Genomic DNA, 26,314 nt, shown 5'->3' on the forward strand with positions numbered 1-26,314 from the left:
AGCTTCACATCAAGTTAATGAGATTGACAAATAGCATAATGTGCAGCAGTCCTGCCCAGGATAAGCAGTGTCAAGGGTCGCTGTCATGGTGATGGGCATCTCCCTATCTGTGTGGTCAGGGTACTGGATGAGGCATCAGAAGACCTGGGTTTTGTTCCCAGCTCTGCCACCGAGCTGCTGGGTGACCTTGGGCAAATCACTTCATCTTCCTGGGCCTCAGTTTCCTCTCCCATTCTGTGTCCATCTTGTTTGTTTAGACTGAAAACGCTGTGGGGAAAGTGCCGTTCTGACTAGATGTATGGGCAGTGCCCAGCACAATGGGGCCCTAATCTTGGCTGGGCCCTCCAGGTGGTGCTGTAATGTAGTGTACAAATACGGATACGGTCTGAGGCTGCGGCCTAGGGTCACAGGCAGCATCTCAGCTCAGTTAGAACGCAGTTTTTTAGCCAACTAAAGCTGTGCTTGGCCTGGCCTGAGATTTTTAATGGCTGTCCTTTGATGTCGGGTGCTTAGCGTGGGGTTTTGTACAGCGGTTGGAGTCAGAAAAGATATAGCATCTGTTTAAAATGGGATTTTGGAGCCGCTGACTTAGATACAATCCAATTTGCAAGGATTCATGAAGAACAGTGATGGCAGAGCTGATAGTGTTACCTCTGTCCCTCCCAAACGTGGGAGTTCTGGCTCATTACACTCCATACGTGATTTAATTAGTTGGCAGGGCAGATGTGTAAGGATGTGTCTGAAGAAAGGGAGGGGTTCCATTGCCACCTAGAGGAAGTCTAGTGAACCTCGTTCAAATGGCTGTGGAAAAGCAACATCCCGGCAGGTATTTACCACAATAAGAGGAGTTGACTCATTGTTGAGAAACTAAAAATAAAACCAGCGTATGGGTCTGAGTAGTGGTGGTAGCGGGGTGGGGGGAATGTTGATCCCTTTGTATCAGTTCGTAAAACAGAATGAGGGAGGCAAACTGGTTCAGATGAAGAAAGTCTGAATCCTCGGCAAAGGCTCAACTTCCCAAGTCTCTGCCCCCTACCCAAAGAGGCCTGTGTACTGAAGCATTGTTGGACATCATGGTATCTGCCTTGCCCCTCACATATTGGTGAGTGAGAGAAACTTGGGATATGTTGCAATTTGAGCAGGAAGCTGACTGGTTTCTTTTTCACAAGAAACCTCGGTTGATCAGAGAAGATTTGCAAAATTAGGATTTTTAAACAGTGCTGACTTCCCCAACAGATATTAACTCAGGAAAACAGGAGGCTTTTTAGTCCATGGTATCTAATTCAGGTGCACCGCTAGCATTCAAAATGCATTCCCCAGAAGTGGGTTTCTGGGGTGAGAGAGCAGTGAAGCAGTTCTGCAGAGTGAAAAAGGAAAGAAGGGTAAAAGTCAGAAAATGCAAAGAAAGGACAGACCTTGGTGCTTGGCTGGATCTTACACACGTCTAATGCTCTGTCTTCTCTTTTATTCAAGGAAAGCGTGGACCTGGGAGAGATCATGTTTTCCCTTTGTTATTTGCCAACTGCAGGTCGCCTCACCTTAACAGTCATTAAATGCAGGAATCTTAAAGCTATGGATATTACTGGCTACTCAGGTACGTGTGCATTTGCTCAAAGAGTTAGTGTCATTCCCTTTTACTTCCCCCACCTGGCAGCTTGCTGGCTTTGATGCTGGGCTAGTTTGTGTTGTTGCTGAGGTGGCCTGACAAAGGGTGTGGGGTGTTTGTGTGCATACAGATATATGGAGCTATACTCACAAAGCTTTAAGCAATAAAATTAACTTGGAAAGCCAGCCCCAGGAGAGCGACGGGTGCACGACCCTCTCCAGAGCCACGCTCCACTCCGCCCGGGGAAGTGGGGAGGCAGTTACGGTTCCTAATTCTCTGCTGGGTGTGCCATGCTGCATCACCAGTTACAACAGTGTGGTACTGGTGGATTGGAGCTCAGACACGTCCCTCCAGCTTCTCTCTGCACTCCTGAGACACTGGGGGCCTGGGGAATGATGCAGGCACTTGCTCGTGCTCCAACTGCTTTATGCCAGCAAGGGCGTTCCCCTCCACCAAGGGAAATTTCTGCTAGCCACTTGCTGCCAGAATCTAGCCGTTTTGCCTGAATAATCTGACCGGTGATGAGCCCAGGCGTGTGACTGGGAATTCCACTACACGCACTGCCCTAGTGCTCCAGTGTGAGAGAGTTTAATCACCTAGCAAGGTTTTGTGCGTTCATAGTTCCAAAAACCAAAATCTTGCCTGGGAACTCACCATGCACAAACACTAGTGTTGAACATGAAAGCCAGCCGAGTTTCTTACCTGGAGGTCTATGGAAGAACTTGGATTCTTCTGACAAACCTTTTAGTAAACAGTCACGCTAACTGAAGAGATCTCGGACCAGACTCGGATCTGCTCAAATGGAACTTGCTGCAATGTGACACGTCTGAGAATCCCAGTTTCAGATGGAAGGCAGCTTAGTAGCTCTGCAATAACATGTTGTTTGTTTACTGGAACTTCAAATGCATTGAGATTTCCCCAGCAGTCTACATAGCAACCAAGCTGTGCTCATCACTTACAGGCACTCTGCCAAAACCAGCCACGGGTGAAGCAAGTGAGGTACAGCTGCCCTACCTCCTCTTTTTCCCCCTGACATTTCGCACCAAGAAAAAGGGCTTTTAAATGCTGCTTCTTGCTATCAGGCCCCTGATGTGATGGCCAGTTATTTCCTCAACATGCAGACATGTCACTTAGACAATAAACTTGTATGTGCAAGTTATGGAAACTTTCCTAGAGGATGGTCCAAGAAATAGGACATTTTTGGCTAAGATACAAAGGCATTTTGCTTTATCTAATTACTGTATGCTGAGTACCTGGGTGTCTCTCTGTCTCTCTCTCACACTCCTTCCTTCCCCCCCCCCATCATATTGGCACTCATAGCTATGGCAGCAAAAGATCTCTGTAAGTTAAGTTCCACTCCATATTTTGCTCTTCAAGGTGGCTGTGTTACATTTTTACTCTGTTCTACAAGTGCTGAAGTTGTCGTTTTGCTTCAGGAAATGTTTTGGGGTGGCTGTATTGTCAGATGCATTTGCAGATTCAGTTCAGCTCCATTGTGCTAGGAGCTGTACAAACTCGGAGGAAGACCAGATTGTTTCCCCAAAGAGCTGACAATGTAAAATGACAAAAAGTAAACGGGGATTGAAAGCAGTGGGATGAAGGTGAAAACTGGCACACGGCAGGCTTGTTCTGTGGAACATTCCCTCCACTTTGAAATATAGCGAGGATTTTATGGTAGGCACATGGCACCTTCCTGAGGTAACTTGGACTCTGATGTATCAAGGATGAAACCTAATGGGGGGAAAAGTATAAAGAAAGATTCTGCTACCTGAAAAATTCTCCTTAAGAGACAGAGTTATTCTGAACTGATGCAGACAGCAGTTGAACTGTCTTACTGTTGCAGAGAAATGAGTCATTGCTGCTACATATCATATGTAACTCATTGGCAAAATGTATGTTGGGTCCCATTCTATTAGTTGGTCCACTACAGGATAATAGTCTACTACTTCTACCAGCTTCATGGAGTTACTCCTTTAGTTAAAGGGGTAGAAGGCTTTACTTTGGTGCTGAAGATCCTGGTTTCAAACCCATGTAGGCTGAGTTATTACACATTCATTTCCCTGGGGTGAATTGGTGAAGAGAGTAGTTCTTTTGGGGCCCCTCGTCCCCTTGGTCACAGTGGGTAGATTTCTGTCATAGCAAATGTCTGATAATTATTGCTATAACCAGGGAAATTCGAATGGGGTTCTTGTTCATGCTATTCTGGCATTGTATAGAACATGGGTTTAAATACGTTTTCTTTTTGCAGCAAAACATCACCTCCCTTGTTTAATCTCAGTTTGCTGCTCACTCATGTTACTGAGCCCTGAGCTAGTGCTGTGGGACAGGTACTGGAATATTTGCAGGTAGAAGAAAAGGGTGGAGTTTTTTAATAAATTAGCTGCATGGAATGGCCTCTTACAAACATCCCGCAGCGGTGGTGTTATGCATAGTATTTACCTCCTATAGAACAAAATGTTCCTCCGTAAGCAGTAGGTTTTTCCCTTCCACTCTTCCTCAGATCCGTATGTCAAGGTGTCTCTGGTCTGTGATGGGCGGAGGCTGAAAAAGAAGAAAACCACCATTAAGAAAAACACTCTTAATCCTACCTACAATGAGGCAATAATCTTCGACATTCCCCCAGAGAACATGGATCAAGTTAGCCTTCTTATCTCCATCATGGATTATGATAGGTAGGTGGGAGTTTCTGGAGAGCAGAAAGACGGGAAAATCCCATTTGGCCTGGTTTTCCTGCTCCATTCCAAATCGCCTTGGTATTGCTGTCTGGATTACACAACCGGTTTGTGTCAACATGCGTCCCATAACGATGCATTGCAAAATGTCATGTATATTTAATGCTCTGGATAATTATGTTGCTAGAAACATGAGTACAGTAAACCTGATCCTTAGCTTTTAAGTCATTTTCTCCTTGAATGAGTACAATATGCCCCGTAGCTGCAGAGTGTTGAGTGCATTTCATCTGAGCCATCACCCCCGTTAGAAGGCAAACCGCTTCCCCCAAAGTGGAGCGGTCAGTGTCTGAGGGATCTGTTTATTAGTGAGCCCCAAGCACCTATTCTCACTCCTCAGTTATCAGAACACACATCCATTGGGATCCTGTCTATTGACCTAGTCTGGAGGTCAGCCCACATACAAAATCCCAAAAGGCCTGTGCTTGGATAAAACCATCAGCATGACTCTTAGTTATATTTTGTAGCTCCCAGAGGCCCAACTGCAGTCAGGGCCCCGTTGTGCTGGGAGCAGCACACATGTTGCAAGAGACAATAAGAGATTGTCTTGGCAGTCCATGGGAAATTTCCAGAACTCGTAGGCAGTGTGGCTGTATAGGCAATGTGCACATTCACTTTCTAGTCAGGATAATTACGCCACTTTCCCATTGTCTTTCAGAGTTGGTCATAATGAGATCATTGGAGGCTGCCGTGTGGGGATCAATGCTGAGGGACTGGGCCGAGACCACTGGAACGAGATGTTGGCATACCCTCGCAAACCGATCGCACACTGGCATCCATTAGTGGAGGTGAAGAAATCCTTCAAGGAGGTGCGTGAAGTCACTGACTTCCTTTGACTATGTATGCCACGCATGGCTGAGCTGGTGCAAGGATTGCAAAAAGCTTCCACTCTCACTTGGGGAATTTCTGTGATGGGCTGAGTGGAGCTTTTCGCTGGAGGTGGACCCCAGAGAACTAGCATCTCTGCTCCGGCTTGAAATAGTTCCTTGGGCTGGCAAGCAGGAGTGGAAAGAGATGGAATTTACAGATCAGGTTGTTTTTGTGGTTTTCTTTTTTTATCTGAGAGAGAACAGACAGGAAAAGAGAACACTGCTGTGATCCAGAATAAATAGCCCAGGCACACCACGTTTCTACTCTTAATTTGTGTCCCTAAAAGATTTTTGTTGACTCATTCTCAAGCCTTTCCAAGAGTAAACAGAGCAAGTGTAACTGCTCCAAACATCTTCAGAGAGCATTTCACTCTATCTTTGTATCACTCAATACGGTGACTGGACTTTAAAAGGCTGGACAACTTCCTGACGATCCACAAGGTTTCCCTTTCCGTTGTTCTCCATTTCCTCCCCTTCCTCACGCAGCCTCCTGGTCTCCTTTGCTATATGTCTAATTTGAACAGTAAATCCCTGGGGGCAGAGGTGCAGTTGCCCACCTGCACAGTGCCAGGCACATCAATGGCACTTTAGTGATGATAGATAAAGCCACCATTCATAGCTATGCCATCTAAAGCAATAAAGACGATAATATCCCCAACCGGGCCAGGACAGCATTCCCCTCCTATGCAGCATTGCCCAATGGCTAGGTGTGGTATAAGGAGTATTTTGTTGTCCTCTGAAGTGTCAAGGATTGAGTTCTGCTGGAGGCCAGATGCTGGGCCCCATGGATCACAGCAGTGGCCTGAACTAGTGTGTGTCCATGGAATTTGTCTGACAATAGCAGTGACTTTGGGTGGTGAGCTGTGCTGTGATCGACCATTCAGACTAAAACTGCAGTATGTCATACAGCCCCTCTGGCAGGAACACAGGAATTCTTCCTGTCTGCTGGGATGGGATTTAGTGGCTACTAAGTTTCAGGATAAATATGCAGTATTCAGTGATCCATTAGCCAGGAAGCTTAACCTCTGCAGTCTCAGTAGCAGTCGCACAGCACCTGGTTCCAGCTGTCATGTCTGACGCAGGAGAATAGAATCATTTCTCCATTTGGTAGTTTGCATGATTTTATTCCATTATATTTAAGACCCGGATTGCAGTTTCAAGGCTCAGTTCCTATAAAATTTCTGGTAACAAACAAGGAAAAATTCAGTTATTTACAGGGAAATTCAAAGAAACAGGCACAATATGAAACCCACTTAAAATGAAAATCAAAATCCACTGCTCGGCCACCCAAATGTTGAAAACAAAAATCAAATGCATCATTTCACCCTAATGCTGGGCAGATCAGGGGGACAAAAACCCAGCATTATTGAGTCCTGTATTCTTGCCACAACCCACTACACACAGTCAGCAAGCAAATGGTCGCTTTTATTTGTCTATTTTTTTTAGCTCGCCTGTGTGCAACTCTTTTGTACAGGAGTGCGTCTAAAAACCAAATAAAAAAAACACAACGAAAAATCTACCAGAGTCCCAAGCAGCAATTACTGGGGAAATGGTTTTGCTATTGCAGTAAATATAGATAGTCTTGTAAGAGAGTTTAGGGTCAAGGTGTCTTTGATTTAATCTCCCTCTGCGCATAAAAACAGCTCTGCTGCCCCCCTCCTGGATCCACCAATCACTTGCCGACCGAGGATTCTCTGGAGGTCAGGACACGATCCTTGTGTAAAACACAGGAGTAAGGATGCCAAACTCTAGAAAATGCCTTGATGAATTTTGGTGGCAAGTTGTTATCCTTAGCTGCTTCATCCCTGCACATCCCCCTCCTCCCACTCCTTAATGGGCTGTTGTGTGGTGTTGGGCCTCCCCCACTGTCATGTTCGCCTACGTCAATTCACAGAAAACGAGGTGGGTGGCAAATGAAAGGTTTCTCCTATAACTGGCGGGTACCCTGTTCCCAGAGCTTGCCAGCAAGTGTGCCTTTTCAGATCTTGCGTGGGAGCTGAGCTTTCCAACAAGGGAGCTGATCGACTCGGTTCTCATAATGTACAGTCTTAGCAAAGCTGATGACTCAGATCTCTGGTCGCACTTCTCAAGACGGAGGCACTTGTTTGAGATGTCACTATGCAGTGTACTTGGTGCGTGTCACCTGCGGCATAAGATCCTTTGGTGAAAACACCTAGGCAGCGTAAATTGTCACAATAAAGCAGCTGCTGTCTCCCCCTCCTGCCCTCTGGGGTTGGGTGAGCTTACTTTGCATTATTGTGGGGAACAGTAATGACCAGGCTATTCAGGGAAATGTCACTATGAGGAAGCTTCCATTAGAATATGCAAGTTCTGGATTCTCTTCTCGCCGTCCCCCAGGTGTGTTCCCTCTAATGATGAGGAATATCAACAACTTTAGAAAGAAATGGAACAATCTGTCATGTGACAGTTCCTTTCCAAATTCAGACCTGGATCTTAAGTCAAAAGCAAGGAAACCAATTTGAATTCTTTTTTTTAAAGTGATCTGAATTGCAAAACAGACAATTGTGTCAACCTGGGGGAATTTGAAGTTATTTATACCATTCAGTTCTGTACGTCTTTCCTCCCCTCCTCTCAGATAGAGCTCCTGCCCATCTCATCTTCCTTTCCCAATTTGACTGCACACATGCAAACCGAAGAGGTCACTTTCTTCTGGGCAATGTAGAATTCCTTGCTAATTGTTATACATTCTCTAATCTGCATTCAACTAGCGCCTATTTTAGGGGGAGGGGGCAGAAATCTGTCTAAAAGGTGCTCCTGTCACACTTTGGACTTAGAATAAGATCACAGATCTCAAATAAATAATCAGAAAAAGAGACTTTCCTTGCTAGGAAGCGGAAGGACTCTTTCTTTAATGAAATGAATTAGTCCCTCCCCCAGGTTTCCTGTCCTCCAAGGATGCTGCTGCCCGTCCCTGTACAGTTCCAGCTGCTGGTGTCTGTTCCAGACACAACACTGCTCTATGGTTTCTCAGTGAAACTCTTCCAGGGCAGTGTAAAACTTGGAGGCCTCTTCCAGGGACCTCCTGCCTTCCCGTTGGTATTTCCTGACTATTCAACTAGAGTATGGCCATTGCACCAGTCTTATACAGATGGCTCCCTGCAGGAATTGCACTGGAGTAGTAGAATGGTGAATCAGGCCTGAGTCTGCTTGAGCCAAGATCTTGCTCTCCCTTTCCCTCTTTCATGGAGATGATCTGCAATGAACCATTGTCAATAGCCACAGCTCTGTTCACTCTTTGTTTTGCTGCCAGTAAGTGAGAAGCTTGCACGTCTCTGGTGACTTTCATCGAAGGATCTCAAAGCACTTTCAAGTCATTAATTAATTACAGGCCCCTATTGGGTAAGGAAGTGTTATACCCCTTTCTCTGGATGAGCACAGACTGATTAAGGGTCTTGTCCACATTCACACATCAACTTCAACAGAGCTGGTCATGGAACCCAGGAATCCTGCTTTCCAGTGCCTTGCACTAATCAGTACCTAACACACGCTTCTTACAATCATCACCACATGGCTAAAGAACCAACACGCTGATCCATTTCTGCCAGGACAGTTCAGCATCTGATGAGTTTCCCCTTGCAGTACTAGGTGTGCTTCAGCCATTCCAATTCCTTTCTCATGCCTTGCTGTCTCCCTCAAAATACTTCCTGACATCAGTCTGGATCTTTAAGTGCCATGTTTACAGGAAGAGATTTTTAAAAATCAGAGTATTTTAATGAACATTAAATGGAACCGTGAAAAGTGGAGATTTGTCTCTGTTACGGAGGAAAGAAGAAAGCTCTATCTCCAATGCGTCTCCAATGTTACGAGTCAGTTTTGACATTCAGCACTTGGGCATTTATTTGTTTTAAAACTTTTTTCTGGAGAAATAATTTAACTTCACCGGGAGCAGGATCAAGTCCAGAATGAAGGACAACTGTTCATCTTTAAAGATATGCAAAGCCAATCTCCTCTAGTCCTTTGAGTCCATCTGGCCTTCCAAGAACTGACACTTCCCTGGCTGCTTTTACAGAAAGAATGACTCATTTCTTTAATTAAGAGAACGGAAAATATCCTGAAGTTTCTCAAGACGCATAGGTCACTTGACCCTGGTCTCACTAGAGCTTCCTTCACTGTTAAGAATAGATAACATTATCATTGTAAAAGCAGGAGAAATGCTGCAATGGCACATCCTAAACTCTACCGAGAGCTTATTTCTGGAGTAATTTCTGATGGCCCATCTTTTTTGGAGGTAATTCTACCATTGAGATTACATCTGCGTCGTGCGTTCCCCTGGAGCTTTAGGTTGTAATGAACAGCCTGGCAGCGGCACTGCAGAATGACTTTACCTTAAGGTACCCTGTGTCTGAGAGACAATTCTTGGTTCTTAACGCAGTACTTTCTGCTGACTTTTAATTAAATACCCACTGTGCTGTGTAGTGGGTTGCTTTGGAAATGAAAAGGGTCTGGTATCTTTGAGGAGAAGGAGTAAATGCCAACCCGTAACCCCCCAATTCTGCCCCTGCCTCCCCAGAATGAGTATTTGTACAGATAAGTCATGAAAGCATGTCTGCTGCTGCTGGCGTAATGCTAGCTTTACATTAATCTGAGTGTTGAGTGTACCCTGCAAAGGCAGAGCTGAGCCAAGGTGGGCAATGGCCAGCGCACCTTCCCCTGTGACCTGCTCAGCACTGACTGGAGACCTCACAATCCAGCCAGGAATAGCTGTGTGTTAGCACATCCGATCCACTCGGGCAGATGGACTGTGCCCATTGCAGAGCACATGGGGAGTCCTGATAAATTCCCCCCCATGCAAGGAGCCATCCCAAGGCCTATGCAACCCCGATGTCCCCCTTGCAGCTCTCTGGCTTTTAGTGTTAATGACCCTTACATGGAAGCAGGATTTTTGAGCATTTCTCTCTCTCTGGTTGGTCACTATCATGTCCCCACCGCCATGCCCTTTCCCCATGACTGACTCATTCTTCTCACTGACAGGCCTGGGCCAAAGCAAGCATTTATTTTCTGAAGAGAAAAACAGGGAAAGAATTAATGAGAACTCTTGCAGGCCAGCGAGTGTGTTCAGATGGCGTGTCTTAAACAGGCGCTTTGGAGCCAGCCCTCCTACACAAAGGGATTCCATCGCTCTGATCTGCCATCCTAAGCTGGTGGCATAGCAGAGTATGTATGGGAGAGAACTGCACATGGAAGGGACAGTGTATCCAGGGTAGCAAATGATGGGTGCAAGGCCTGATTGGCACCTCAGATCACCATTTATACCTGTGCAATGTGGGTGTTCAAGGAAACTGAATCCGAATTCTCCACCCATACACACTTCTCATGGCCTTTCCCACACACTTTGCAAGGAATGAATTACTAGCCAATCAGGGGCCAAAGCTGCAATGACCTCATGCGGACAGGAGAGCCACAGCTAGGTGTGGAACTACATTTGTTTCTCTGTGGCAGTAAACCCAGCCACTTGCAAGGTTTACTCTGGGTCAGGGGAGCAATTCCTCTGGAACTTATCACAGTTATTCTGAGAGTTTAAGTGAGTAACTGCACCTCTCAGATCCTACAGGGCAGGTTGATTCACCAGGGTCCTGCCTTGTGCATGCTTTCCATGGCACAGGGTGATTCACGTGCATGGGTGATAGTCGAGAGCATTGGTCCTCCTAAACAGTGTAACATTCATGTTGCTTGTTTGGACTGGAACAGAGAAACCCTGTGGCAAAGCCAGTCAGTGGTGTAACTTTTGCCTGGATTTATTCATTTGCAGTGATTGGGTGCAAATCAGCTGGTGAATTTTCTCTGTTATGTGAACTTCATGCACTTTGAGCACTAATACTTACATGCAAAGATTTTTGCTGGCTCAGAAGAGGAGAGAATTGGTTTGGGGTGGACAGCACTGCAACAGGAGCCAGTAGCAGGTGCAATGTGAAATACCATGTTCCCTGCAGTCTTTGGGAGATGCATGTAGTTTGTCATTTCCATTCAATAAAATGAGAGAGAAAGAGACTGGCAAGACCTCAAAAGCTCGAGTGATATTGGTTTTAAAGTACACTAATAGCTCCAAGACAAATTGCTAATAATTTATGGTCTGAAGTCCCTGACAATGAAGTGTTTACTACACACTAACCTATCCATCCAGCCCCAGTCTGATCTGATTTTCAATTTGAAAAATGGCTCTGGCACTGGGTCCTGTGGAGTCTCATCATCTCTCTTTACTGCAATGATTTAATTAACTTTGCTGTAGTTCAATATATTAAAAAAAAAAAGTTGCATGCTAAAATGGGAAACAATGAGAGGGCAATTTTTCTCCAGCTAAGGTGCATGAACATGATTTATCTGATGCTCAGTCTCGGCACCGGGGTTCAGGATTACAAAAGTAATAAAATGCACTGGCAACCCCCCATAGGTGGTGTCAGGCAGGTATGGATGCCACCAATGAGGTGTTAATGACCAAATGATGGAAGTAGACAGTCATAAACTAAACCCAGTTCTGCAGCAGATGAGACTGTGGAACGTAAGACAATGGTTGTGACAAGGGAATGTGGGAGAATAACATGCTGCTTTTCTCTCCCACCAGTGGCAAGGCCGAGCAGCCAGCTTCGACAGCCAAGGCTCGTGTCCATCTCCTAAGCCACCTCCCACACCATGAGCCACCGAAGCAGTGGACTAGAATGGGACTAAACAAAGTTCTTTTGCATTTGTCCTACACAGTCTGAACAACTTGTGGTTGAGTGGCACCGGCGAGGCGCTCCAGGCCTAGTTGTTCCAATGTAGGTAAAGGCAGAAGAAATGCTTTGTGGTCAAATTTGTCTTGGTTTGTTATGTCTCCCAAGGTGATGATGTTTGTGGCTTTCATTTTATGGGTCTGCTGTCAGAGGAAGAAGATGGAACGAAACATGAGCTGGAAGGTTGGTCTTTAAAATAACCTGTACAATGCTGGACCAGTAGCAGAGACCTTCTTAGCCTCTATGAACATCGATGACATGCCCCAGGGAAGAGGCATGGGGGAGAAGCATGCGGCTGCATTTTCTGCCTCTGATTGGAACGGTATAAATAGAAGCCTTGATTAGACTTTGTGTGACCAGCTCTTTATTATTGTGATCAATCTGAATTCAGCCACATGTTTACAGGTTTCTTATTCATGTAGAAATGTTCATGAGCCTTTCAAAGTTTATGCTGTGTGTACCCCAAACTTCCTTCTGTGACGTATTAAAGATTTGTTGATTCCTCAGGGAAAACGATCCATTTTCTGTATCTGTATTCTCCCTATGGCCATTTGCATGAACAGTTACTTAAGATCTTGTCTGCGCCTGTTGCTCATTCCTCTGTGACATCACTTGTCTGATGTGGAGTGAAGAGGACTGTATTGACACAAGCAGGGTTCTCATGTGAGGTGGGAAATGGGTTATAGGAGCAGGTGAAAGTCTTGCATGAACACTAGATCTTTATTTTATAAATAGTCCTAGTAGTACAGCGTGAGAGAATACAGGGGAGCACAAAACATAAACAAGTGGGTTTACAAAAAAAAATTTTTTTAAGCTTTTAAACTAGGGCTGTCAAACAATTTAAAAAAAATCACAATTCATCATGAAATTTAAAAAAAAAAAGTTGTGAATAATTGCCATTTTAATTGCACTGTTAAACAATACTAGAATACCAATTGAAATTCAGCATGGAAGCATGTCCTCTGGAATGGAGGTGAAGCACAAACAGGTATACAAATGTGTAGCATATTGGGCACATAAATATCTTGCAACGTTAGCTACAACAGTGCCATGCGAATGCCTGTTCTCACTTCCTGGTGACAATGCTGCCTGCTTCTTGTTTACAATATCTTCTGTAAATGTAAACGATCTTGTTTGTTTTAGCGATTGTCTGAACAAGAAGTAGGACTGAGTGGACTTGTAGGCTCTGAAGTTATACATTGTTTTGTTTTTGAGAGCAGTTATGTAAAATAAATTTCTATATTTGTAAGTTGCACTTTCACAAAAGATTACACTACAGTACTTGTAGGAGGTGAACTGAAAAATACTATTGTTTCATTTTTACATGGCGAATATTAGTAATGTAATATAAAATGAGCACTGTACACTTTGTATTCTGTGTTGTAATTGATATCAATATATTTGAAAATGTAGAAAAACATCCAAAATGTTTATAATAAATTTAAACAATAGATATCAATTTAACAGTGTGATTAAAACTGCGATTAATTACAAGTTTTTTAATGTAGTTAATTTGTTTTGCGTTAATCTCTTGATTTAACTGACTAATTGACAGCCCTACTTTAAATTTTTCCATCAGTTGTAAGCAGCTATTTAATAAGAAAAGTGTCTAAAATCTCAGACTTTTACCTGGGTTTATATTGTGAATAATTAATGGTTGCTAATGCCATTGGCTGCAAGATCTAGAAAATGTTACCACATCTCAGTGTACTATGTTTTTGAATCCCACAAAGTTGACTGGTATTTATCAGCAAATAGACTTTCTGAGACTTTTCATCTTGGACGTCTGTTCTCTAAGTTGCTAAATGCATTAGTGTTTGTTTCACTGATATTAAACAATTTTGGGCAGCCATCCCCTTCCTCTCTAATCACCAAGGTACATGGATGGTGACTCAGGTTAGCAAGCACCTGAGCGAGCAATCACAATTTCCAACTCAGCCTCATTTTTCCTAAATGTTACACCATGCATTAGTCTATACTGTGCATTATGATTGACTGATCTAGACTTTTGAGTGTATGTCTTTGCTGGATGAGAGGGAGCCGTTGTTCAGTGAAGCACAAATACCTAACTTCTCACCAGACTTTGTATCTTAATTCTCTGTGTGCCACATGCTAAAGGAGCAGAAACTCAATAAAAGATTTGATTTGTAATGCCTGTTTTACTGGCCCAAATGCTTGTTTCTCTTGGGAAAGCAGTGACAGTGTCTATCCATTTCCAGATGTTCAGCCAATCAGAGCACACCCCAAAAGACCCCCTGTGTGAATTAAACTTGAGTGGAGACACCCTGCTGAAAATAAGAGAATCCAATGATAGTGGCAGTGGTGGTGTAGCCATGTTGGTCCCAGGATGTTAGAGAGACAAGGGGGGTGAGGTCAGATCTTTTATTGGCCCAACATCTAATGGTGAAAGAAGAGCTTGAAAACGTGTCTCTTTCACCAACAGAGGTTGGCCCAATAAAACATAGTACTTTGCAGTCCGCTGCTACTTACAATTTGTTTTAAAAAGAGAAACAGTGGAACTGCAGTCATGGTGCGGAATTAGGTGTGGTGATTGGTGCTAGAGACTATACGGCCCAGGCGGTATCCTACAAACACCTTCCAGGCAGTAGATCCTTTCTGATTGTGTCCTGTGTCTTCTAGTAGGAAAAAGCTTTAATACTTCAACTATTGACTCACAAGCAGGGCAAGCCGAACCCCTACAAACAACACAAAGACTGACCTAGCCCTTAGTCTAGAAAAGAGACACTTAAGGGGGGAGTATAATAGAGGTCTATACAATCATGAACGGAGTGGAGAAAGGGAATAGGGGAGTGTTGTTTACCATGTCACATAATACAAAAACTAGAGGTCACATAATGAAATGCTGAAACAGCAGGTTTTAAGCAACCATAAGGAAATCCTACATCACAACACACAATCAACCTCTGCAACTCCTTGCCTGGAGATGTTGTAAAGGCCAAAACTATATCTGGGTTTAAAAAAGAACTAGATAAGTTCATGGAGGACAGGTCCATCAATGGCTATTAGCCAAGATGGTCACAGACACAACCCCATGCTCTGACTGTCCCTAAACCACCAACTGCCAGAAACTGGGATGGGACAATGGGGGATGGATCACTTGATAAATTGCCTTGCTCTGATCACTCCCCCTAACTCATCTGGTACCCGTCACTGTTAGAAGATGGGATACTGGAATAGATGGACCATTGGTCTGACCCAGTATGGCCGTTCTTCTGTTCTAAACCATGATCTGAGCTGAATTGAAACTGTTGAGGGTCGCTATCATAAGTTTAAAAGTGCCTCCCACTACTTTCAGAGGATCATATTAATCTTCTGCAATGCATGCATGCTGTTATCTCCTGATGGGCCTTCTGGGGACACTGAGGGTGTATCTACACCAGAAATGGTGAAAGCTTCCTAAAAGTGTGGGGGGGGTCACTGGTACCTGAACTGTGGCCCCACCTCCCATGCCACCCTTTCCTCCTAAGGCCCCGCCCCATGCCACCCTCCTTCCCCCTCCCCCAAGACCCCATTCCTGCACTGCCCTTCCCCTCCCCCTCGACTCTGTCCTCGCTTGCTCCTCTCTGCCTCTCTCCCCCATTGCTTGCCTTTAGGGCTGGTAAAAAGTGGCCATGCCCCCACCCCCCCCATTCTGGCACCCCGGTCTACATTGCAATGTGAGTCCAGGGTTCAAGCCCAACCCCCTTCTATCTACACAGAGATCATGCTTAGCCCCCTGCCACAGGGCTTGAGGGGCCAAATCTGAGTCAAGCCCAAGTTTCATGCCCTATTGCTCTGCAGTGTAAATGTGGCCCCACTGGACACACACTGAGATTTGGCCAACAGTATCCCACAAGCCCACGGACCATCCTCTGGACAGTTAAGTTTGGGTGGGCAGGCACGTTTTCTCATGCTGCACCATAAACAAAGGGCTAGAGTGGCCATGTTTTGCGAGGGCGCTAGGAAGTCTGGGCTGTGGGCGGTTGGACTCGGGCCCATATAACACTGTGTAGACGCTGTCAGAGAGGAGTGAGGCTGGGCCCCAGGGTTCAACAATTCCTAACCTGGGGGTTACAAACGAGTGTGGATGTGCAAGATAGGGTAACAAACACAAGCACTGCTACCGCTAGTTACTAACCCTAGGCTTACTCTGCAGGCTATGGCTACAGTGGGCACTGAGACAAGGTTCTGGCTCGGTTTGAACCCAAGACCCAGGGTTTAAATTCAGGCAGCGAGGGCCAGAGTGGTACTCTGGAAAATATTTTCCAACTTGCCGGGCAGAAGCCCTGAGCCCCAGTGCCTCCTGGGGGCCCTCCTGCCCTGCAGCTGAAGCCTGGAGCCACATAGCCCCGCAGGACAAAATCCCCTAGCCCCAGGACCAACCCGCCTTTCAGGACAGAAGCCCCATGCTCTCCCCCCCAAAGTCCCTAGCTCCATGGCCTCCCCCCATTTGCAGAGCTCCCCCTCTTCCCCAAGTCTGGTAGGCAGAGAATGGAGGATGTCATGGGGTAGGGGGGGAGGCTGGGAACTATTCTATGAGACTTTAAGCCCTGCCAAGACCCCATTCTGACCACTCACAAATCAGTCTGGCTACCTACTGGGGCAGGTCAGAGCTCAACTCCCACTGAGCCTTGAACCCAAGCCCTGGCATGTTTGCAGCATGGCTGCAGCTCAAGCCACAGTCCCATCAGCAGCTCTGCAGGACACAGTCTGGCCACGTTAGCACAGCTGTGAGACCCAGGACCAGCACTAGGCCACGCAGGGTTACAATGAAGTGGGGATGCTCAAGTATAGGCGAGGAAACAGTGAGTCTGCAGGCCAGTTCCCGCAAAGCTGTGGGCACAAGGCAGCATAGGGATGGGGGAGGGATAGCTCAGTGGTTTGAGCATTGGCCTGCTAAACCCAGGGTTGTGAATTCAATCCTTGAGGGGACCATTTAGGGATTTGTGGATTTAGTTGGGGATTGGTCCTGCTTTGAGCAGGAGGTTGGACAAAATGACCTCCTGAGGTCCCTTCCAACCCTGATATTCTATGATTCTATAGACGCACCCTGAGTGTCGTGAGTCCTATGGTTGGATTCTGCTCCCCAGTACACCGGGGTCACTGGCTCTGGTATAATTACTCCGGAGTCACCGTGCTGTAACTTAGATCCGATGCAGACCCCTGCTCCACTCACTCCTTTCAGAGCTGGCCTGGGTCCATTGCTCAGTCTCTTTGGTGACTGAGCGAGGTGCACGGCTTGCCCCTGCCCCTGCCCCGTTACAGTCTCCCCCCAAACACTCAGCTGCTCATCAGCCAGCACAGAAACGATGGTCACGTTAGTCAAGTTCCCGAAGAGCGCGGCTGCAAGACCACTTTATTCATGGCACACTGGGGTGTGAATCTACCCTGTGCTAGCCGGCCATGGCCTCTGTGTCCATGTGGCTCCCGCTGACGCCTACTGGTGTTTTTTAAATTGCTTGGATCTAACCAGCTTTGACCCAGGCCACGTTAACTGGTGGAGCCCAGGTTCTGCTTTCATGCAGGCTGGTAACCTGCTCCCTCTGCAGTGAGAATGCAGGCGAGTGCTCAGAGCCCTCCAGTGGTTCCTGCTAGCCCACCCCCAGCCCCAGATCAGTTCTCTCACAATTCCCTGGGCAGGAATCAGGGAGCAGCTCAGCTCACTGCCCAAAGAAGCCAGGTCTGTGCTCCCAGCGAGCACAGCCCCAGGGAGGTCACAGCAATGCAGACAGGGCCTTGCAGCAGGGCAGCTCACACCCCACCTAGGCTAACCCGGGGCTCAAACCCAGGTGCCCATAGTGGGGGTTACGGTTGCAGGGAAGATTTACCCTCTGGGAACTGCATGTCCAGTTTCAGCTGGAGGGTAAGATGTTGTCAGCTAAACATGTATTAATATCTCTCTCTCTCAGTCCCTTGCTTCCTTAAGCCTCTCTTCTCAGGTGTTGTGCTTCTGTACAAATCACTGCCTTTCCATCACGTCTCTCATTAGCTGGGACTTAGTCAAAACAGATGTGGGGTTTGGCATCAAGCTTCTATTTTTAATCCCTGCTTCACACAGATAATCAATTTCCTCTCGCTATTGATTGTCAGCGGCATTGCTGAAATGCTGCCACCTTGTTACTGACTAACACCCCCAACCCACCGTGCTACGAAACCCACAGTTAGACCGGAAACGCCGCAGCTGAGCTATGACACTTGGTGAGGGGATAATGACCCCACTGTATGTTCCTCAGCGCCTGACCTCAGCTAGGCCACAAGCTGACCACACTAATGCGTAAATGCACAGATTGTCCAAGTACGAACTATTTCCCTTCCTCCCAATGGAAACCCTGTTCTTCTATCTCTGCGAGCAGCTTGGGCCAGCACATGTGGAATGCAGAACCATTTCTTTCTTTCCTCGTGCAGAGGGGCAGGCCAGGGCCAGGCGCCACGTACGCCTTGGGCTTAGGTGGGACGTCAGTGCTACATTGGCCAATGGTCACCCACGGCACAAGGGTGAATTTCACCCTCTAGTACTGACTCATGCCAATGGCCCATTAAAATCAGTGGGACAGCTCCTGGGCCTGATCAAGCCAAGTCACTGACAGTCTTTCCAATGGGAGCTGGATCAAGGCTCGCCTAAGTACTCCTCAAAGTATGCGTTGCCCCCTCAGGCTCCAGCCCCTGATTGCGTACACCCTCCACACAACAGAGACACGTAAGTCTTTACAGGGCACGTACCAGTTACTGGCAACTTTGCAAAATTGGAACAGTAGCCACAAGTGGTTAATTTTACTCAGTGTAAGGGAAACAAGCTAACCAAACCCTGCCAAACGTTCCCAGGCCCTGGACTTGACCTCAGCCTCACTGTTCTCTTTGTTACGGCCTCACATGGCTCCTGTTTTTCAGGGCAGAAAAATCGGTGAAGTGGTGTTGCCTGAGGTGCAGCGTAATTACCAGCTGCTCCTGTGGGACTGTCTGAAATGAGGCTAGAAGATATTGTGACACACTGGGTGTATCTAAATACTTGGCCTGCAAATATGTTTTTGCATGACACACTTGTCATGGTCTGCCATCAACCCTGCCTTTATTTTGCACCATATACAGGCACTTTAGTGTTCAGACACATGTGGGAGAGAAAGACCTCTGTGCATCCCTCACTGGGGGCATGTCTTCACTAGCTGCTGGGGCAGCACTTTAACGTGGCTTGTGTAGTCGCGCCAGAGAGCTCTCCCAGCACTATTAAAACCCACCTCCACAAGGGGAATAGCTCTCAGCGCTGGTGCACTGTCTACACTGCCACTTTACAGCACTGAAACTTGCTGCACTCCGGGGTGTGTTTTTTCACACCCCTGAGCGAGAAAGTGGCAGCGCAGTAAAGTGCCAGTGTAGACAGGCCCTGGGTTATAGCATTGATTTCCCAGTGCTTTGTGGAAGGAAACATTTCAAATGAATACAGCTGATTTTGTTCATCGCCGTTAAAAGCAGATAACAGTCACAGTAAGAAACATCTATTGTCGTTCCGGACTGAGCTTTACAAGCCTGACTCCGCAGCTACACTAGAGCTGTATAAAGGGGCCACAGTTAAATGAGAATCAGGCCTGGATCTCATACACGGTTGCAACTCTGAAGTAACCCTAGTGAGCTTAATGAAATGAACTGCCGTGAGACATGCAGGACTGAACGGGACTGTGCTAGGTCATCTAGTCCAGTCCCCTGCACTGAGGCAGGACTAAGGATTATCTACCATCCTTGACAGGTGTTTGTCCAACCTGTTCCCAATGATGGCGAGTCCACAACATCCCTAAGTAATTTGTTCCAGTGCTTAACTACCCTGACAGTAAGTTTTTCTTAATGTCTCATGTTAATCTCCTTTGCTGAAATTTAAGCCCATTGCTTCCTGTCCTGTCCTCTGTGGTCCTGTGGATAAGGTGAACAACCTACCACCCACCTTGTAGTGAGGCAGTGTGGCCTCCCTCCAGCACAGAAGGGGTTAACTCCCCCAGGATGTGCAGGGCAGGGCAGGCAGTATAAGAGCAGGGCTCTGCAGCTCAGTTGGGGCTGGACCAGGGAAGGAGGCAGACATCCCTCCCAGGGAGCTGAGCCCTCAGCCCCGCCCACTGTCCCAGGAGATTGAAGACCCCAGGGAGAGACTGGAGGAAGGGCCACCCGACTGAGACTGAGAGCCAGGTCCTAGTGGTGAAGCAGCAGCACCAGCAGGAGCCAGTAGGAGGTAGCCCAGGGAAAGAAGACTTTGGTCCGTTTGTGCTGCCAGGACGCAAGGCAGCGACCGTACGTTTCCCCGTTGGCCCGATGGTGGGATCGCCCATCACTTCTAAGGCCCTGGGCTGGGACCTAGTGGAGCAGGGTGGGCCTGGGGTCCACCTACCCTCAGCCCCGTACGTGGGGCTGGTTGCATGCTAACCTTTAGGCCAGAAGGTCAGCGATGCAAACTGTTTAATTGCTCGGCCCACGCCAAAGGGCCAGCACCCCAGTGTATTGCTGCCCACCCAGCCAGGAAGCCGGGGCTACAAGCTGACTGGGAGTGTGCTGAATCCTCCTTTCTGTACCTTGAACTGTCATATGGGCGATTGTGCAGCCACAAGTCAGACCGCCTGGCAAGCTCCCAGTGGGCATACCAACTGCCCAACACCATCAAAAGGGGTCGCCCTGGCCCCGAGAGGGAGGAACAGTACACTCCTCTTCATAACACCCTCTTACGTACTTGAAAACTGTTATCATGTCCCCCCTCAGTCTTCTCTTCTCCAGACTAAACAAACCCAATTTTTTTCAATCCTCCCTCATAGGTCATGTTTTCTTGATCTTTAATCATTTTTGTTGCTCTTCTCTGGACTTTCTCCAGTTTGCCCATGTGTTTCCCGAAGCATCCTAGAATTATGTTTGCTTTTTTTTCAACAGTATGACAATGTTGACTCAAATTTAGCTTGTGATCCACTATGATTCTCAGATCCTTTTCTGCAGTGCTCCTTCCTAGGCAGTCATTTCTCATTTTGTATGTGTGCAACTGATTATTTCTTCCTAGATGTAGTCCTTTGAATTTGTCCTTATTGAACTTCATCCAATTTATTTCCGACCATTTCTTCAGTTTGTCAAGATTATTTTGAAATCTAATCCTGTCCTTCAAAGTGCTTGAAATCCCTCCCAAATTGGTATCATCTGCAGACTTTGTAAGAGAGCTCTCTATGCCATTATCCCAATCATCACCATAGATATTGTATAGAACTGGACTCAGGACGGATCCCTGCAGGATCCCACTTGATGTGCCCACTGATAACTACTCTCGGAACGATTTTCCACCCAGTTTTGCATCCACCTTATAGTAGCTCCATCTAGGTTGTACTTCCCTAGTTTGTTTATGAGAAGGTCATGCAAGACATTATCCAAAGCCTTACTAAAGCCCAGATATACCACGTCTACCGCTTCCCCCCCCTTCACAAGGCTTGTTTGACAAGTATCCCGTCAGCTGGTTGCCCTCCTTCCCTAGGCCCCCAAGGACTAGTTCACCGCAATATCTTCTTTTCCTTTTTGAATAAATTGTCCTTTTTAGTCGGGGAGCTTGGCCATCTTCCTCCATCTGCCATAGATTCCAGGCCCATTGCTGTGTCATGAAACTCTCCTAAGCACCAGTAACCCAAGACCTGCTGGTGACAGGAATTTTGTCCTAACAAGTTATCATTACATCTCAAGGAAGTCTTTGAGCCCTGATTTTAGACTGTCACAGCTGGGCAAATTAAAAAAGGAGACCAGAGCAGCCACAGAGGCTTTACAAGGCCGTAAGAAATAAATGAAGGTTCTGTGCAGTTATCTGAGAGAGACCAAAGCAATAAATACAGAAGACGAACTTCAGTGCTGCCATGCAGTGAGTATGTCCCCCGCTGTCTAACTCCCTGCAGCTGTCTTGGGAATGTGGTGAAGTACCTGAGCATTCCTTCCCCCTTGCAATCATGGGTCCCTCGGGTGAGCGAGAGCTCTCCCAGCAAGCGTCTGTGCCAGTTTGGGAAAGTTCCAAAGTCTGCTGCCTGCGATGCCAGGAGCCAGGGAAAGGTTTGTGCACTTGGGACTTTAGGCCCTGATCTAGTAAAGCACTTTGCACATCTGCTTTTCCTAGAAGCCAATAGGAAAATAGAGCTGCCAGACTGGATCTGACCCAGGGGCCATCTAGTCCAGTATCCTGGCTCTGCCAGGGGCATTGGCTGCCTCAGAGGAAGGTGCAAGAGCACCCCCAAGTAGACAGACCTGGGATCATCTCTCCAACACAAATATTAATGACTCTCTATTTTGTAGCAAAGCTTTGCAAATAGGCAAGAAGTGCAACAGGTCTGAAGAGAAAATGTTCCTGTGACGTCCAGCATGTGCGATCAGTGTCGGTCCACACATTGGTGTCTGAATCCAGCCCCGAGGTCTGCCAGAGCAGAGCTGGCAGCAGTTTGCTACACATGGATTTCTGCTAGAGCAGAAGCCCAGTCAGAGGCCCATATTCTTCAGCAATCTGGACGTAATTCTAGCGGAAACCTGACGGAGTTCATAGAAGGTCACTCTCACCGAGTCTCATCTCTTAGGTACCACAGGGCAACTCCTAGCTAAAAGGCTGTAACGGTTTCTATTATAAACCTCTAAGCTCTGCTGCTGTCAGACTTTCTGAAACGTTCCCTTTCCAGGCGAACATATTCCAAGCTTACTCTCTGTCCAGAAGAGCTTTTTAAGGGTGAGCAAAAATGGCTCAGCTCTTTGTTGGCATGAGCAGAGGGAAGATACTTTCCCCTTGATGAGAAACATTCTGGTCATTTCTTTAGCAGCTCCACAGTAGAAACGACAGGGGGCTGGAGGCCGAACCTTGGCAAGGAAAAAGGCCTCCCAAGTGAGAAAAGCCTTGAGGCACCCTAAGAACAATTATTTTAGCTCTAGCTGCGTTGTGAACATGTGGGAATCCTGCGGCACAGTGTGCAGTCGAGTTGGACTGTGCCTTTTTTGCTAAGTATGCATGAAAAGGGCATGTGCTGTGCAGACTACCCGTGGCTGTCATACTTACACACCTCCCGCAGTCCATGCACACGTTGTGAGGCAGTTGGAAGGAAATTGCCCTTACTGATTCCAGCATTCAGTCAGGACTTTGATGCCCTGGGTCTTCCTTAGCCTTTGGGTTGTGCTCTGTCGTCAGTTCCAGAAATGGGTTCGGTCTTGGATCACCACCTTATTCCGCAGGCCCGGCTGAGAAGATCAACTGCAGTCTGTGTCTGTGCATGGGGCTGGAGTGGCTCACTCCTAGAGTGACCTTACGTCCTGTTTTGGCCAGGACATTTCCTTTTTTAAGCCCTGTCCTGGCTGTCCCGACTTTTTTTTTAAAGGAGGCATTTGTCCCATTTGCTCTTGCTGTCTTGATCAGTTGGCAAAAGAAAATGGGATAAACGCCCACTTTTGTCAAAAAAGTGGGGTGCAGTGTGGAGGAATTTGGGGGGGAGGGAAGGGTAAGCAGAGATGTCAGCCCCCCGCAACAGGGGATGCAGGGCTGGGGATGGGAGGCAATGTCCCAGCATTGGGGGGGCAGCAGCAGGGTTCCAGCAAGGGGACAACAGCCTCCTGAGGGCTCCCCCCACCCCACCCCACGCAGGGGTCTAGCCATGGGCAACAGCCTTGCGGAGGGAAGGGGGATCCTCGGGCGAGCAGCTGGGGGTGTCCCATTTTCTCTTTGGGAAATATGGTCACCCTACTCACTCCTCATTGTGCAGAAGGGAAAGATGTAGACTGGTTCTATTGCCCAAGAAGGAATGCTGCTTCATGAAAACGGCCAAAACTAGGCCACTGCGCCATTTAAAGTCTATTTTGTGGTAAGGTCAGACTTTATTCTGGTCATCTGCCCATGGTGAACTTGGGCCTAAGAGAAGCAGGCTCTCACTCATCGTTACAGTTCGCCTGGGTTTACAGAGAGTGGCACTTAGTACATGACTGCATTAAACATCTTGGGATAGTTCTTATGCCTTACATCCTCAGTGCCCCATCAGTGGCAATTTTACTTGAATCTCTGTGTTATGAGGAATGTTTATTTCCTGTAGCTAGACGTGTAAAATAATTGCACCATGCAGTGATTGTCTTTGTCTTTAGAGCGTCTCTATATTTTAAAACAGGGCATTAAGCATGCAACTATATGTGTGTAGTTTATTTTTTCCATTTAACTCCGAATTAAAAAGAAAAAGGAATTTACGATACACTTTATTTCCGAAATCTAATCTAGACATGCATTCAAAAATTTAGTTTATTAAATTTAATAAAATAACTTAGAAGGGTTCATTGTGAGTTTTAATCTTAATATATGTTCTGTTGCCATGGAAAACACCCGTGGTGATGAGCATAACCTGCAGCTTTGTCAAGTACAAAATAAAATGAAAACAAACAACCCACAATTCCCCCTGTTCCTTCCTGTCCCACTGTGAGCGTCTGCCAGTGAGGCTGCAATGCCCAGCTGAGCCCAAGTGCACAACAGCCAGTCTCCCCTATAGTGTCTTCCTCATACCACCAGATGTGGGTTATAATACATTTCTGTTGGGCCCTGGAATTTCCCTCCATGTGCAGCGTGGTACAGCTGGACAGGGGCATTTGGAAGATTTTTTCTACCTCCTCCAAAGCTGAGATGCCAGACTGTACGTTCCAGTGGTTGGAGCTGGTGGAGAAGGTAGTGAGCTAGCTGACTAGACAGATGGATGGTCTGGCACAGCAGGAGACAGGACGCCAGACTCTGTGGGTTACGGGATTGATCCATTACTGCAAATCCTATATTCCTGAACAAAGAAAAACTGAATTTCCTGTACCTAGGACAGTGTCAAACATCAGGCCACCAACCTAGACAGAATGCGGGTCATTATAACTGTAGAGCTCCTGCACCCCAGGAAATCAGGGCCTTTAGATGGATTTGATTTCCAAACAGCGCTGGAACATTTAGGGACCAGACTCAGAGTCACCCCCCAAGAGTATTAAATAAACTAATGAACAAGAGCAAAAAGTCTCACTGGAAAGCTTAGGGAGGCAAGAAAATTACCATAAAGTGATGGAAGCATCTTGCAGGAATGTCAAAGGGGCACATTCAGGGCACTGCTTAGTTCCCAAGGACATAAGCCAAGCTTTGCTCTTGTTTCCTGGGTCTTACACGACACATGTGGATTACAGCTTCCCTGGTTATTAGGATAATGATTTTGGGTGCCCAGTTTGAGACACCTTCGAGGGGTCTGGCTCTCAGAGGGTGGGTGCTCAGCATGGCCTGAAAACCAGCTCCTTTATGGTGTTGCGTATTGGGCACCAACTACCACTGTCACTTGGGAAAATGCAGGCCTGTGAAGCCAAGAGACCGGTAAGCAGAGCATTGAGTCTCCCGCCCACAGCCGAGAATCCTGTGTGTCAATGAGAGAAGGCGCTGACATGTAGCCAGGCACTGGACCTAGCACTCTCACTGGCAAATGGAAAACTTAATGGATAAATTATTTCAACAAGGCCACAGCATCACTGTACTGTGGGAAGGACCGTCAGCAGCACAGTGTACAGAGATGCCTAAGCCATATGTGAGGCAAAAAATTCCCCAGGCTGATCTGGGACAGATGGACAATGCTGCTACTAAGGGCCAATAACAGCTGGAGCAGGGAGGGTTTTAATTCTGGTGGGTCCCGTTCACTAATGGACATGAGATTTTTTCCCCTGGCTTTTTTTCCCTTGGTGCATTGCCCCATGAGTGACTGCTGCACATCTCCGCATCTGCATATTCTGGGTCTCCTGACTCCCAGGAATCTATCCCAGAGCATTCAGTCACCCTTGGGAAAGATAGTGGCAAGAACTAAAGCTAGGAACTCAAGAGTATGAAGAGGTTCTCACCTGATGTGCCATGTATGGAAAACTCCCAGGCCTTGTCCTCACTGCGGAGCTAACTTGAGGAATAACTCATGTGTTGGCTCTAATTCAAGTCCTGTCCACACTCCCAAGTGTGGTGGTGCTTTGAACTCAAATTGGCTGGCCTGCTGGCGGGTGTAGGCTGCAGGTTGAGTTAGCACAACTTGTCAGCTGCTTACGCTCTCTGTGCCGCTCGCGTGTTCTTGGGCGGTGTGGCCACTCTTGAGCGAGGCTAGCTCGAGAGGAGTTAGCCGGAATGCAGCTGACTCATGTTCACTGGGCAGTTAAGACATAAGGCTTGTCTGCACTTGGGATTGACTGAAATAGCTTGTCCAGAATAATCATCCATATTGGAGGTGGATTAAGCTTTTATTCCAGAATAAGCGTATCCACCCGGGGTTTATAGTGCAATAACTATCCCAGAGAAAGGATTCAGAATAGCTAATTTGATAAATATCCAGCCTGAGCCATCATGACCTAGTGTAACGTGGCCAGCACTTTACCTCCATCATC

The 26,314-nt window shown here is 46.9% G+C and overlaps 1 protein-coding gene across 3 annotated transcripts in view; it reads left to right on the forward strand.

Annotated features, from left to right (window-relative positions):
• SYT6 (synaptotagmin 6) overlaps positions 1-14,083 on the forward strand; it is an 84,525-nt gene extending 70,442 nt beyond the window's left edge. For all 3 annotated transcript variants that reach the window (XM_054024635.1, XM_054024637.1, XM_054024638.1), the window contains exons 4-7: positions 1,474-1,594; positions 4,107-4,278; positions 4,994-5,144; positions 11,785-14,083. In XM_054024635.1, the coding sequence (XP_053880610.1) occupies positions 1,474-1,594; positions 4,107-4,278; positions 4,994-5,144; positions 11,785-11,856 (516 nt within the window). In that variant the 3' untranslated portion in view covers positions 11,857-14,083. The remainder of the gene's footprint in view (positions 1-1,473; positions 1,595-4,106; positions 4,279-4,993; positions 5,145-11,784) is intronic.
• Positions 14,084-26,314: the final 12,231 nt, after the last annotated feature.

This window comes from Malaclemys terrapin, chromosome 4, assembly GCF_027887155.1.
Source record: "Malaclemys terrapin pileata isolate rMalTer1 chromosome 4, rMalTer1.hap1, whole genome shotgun sequence".
NCBI lineage: Eukaryota > Metazoa > Chordata > Testudines > Emydidae > Malaclemys > Malaclemys terrapin.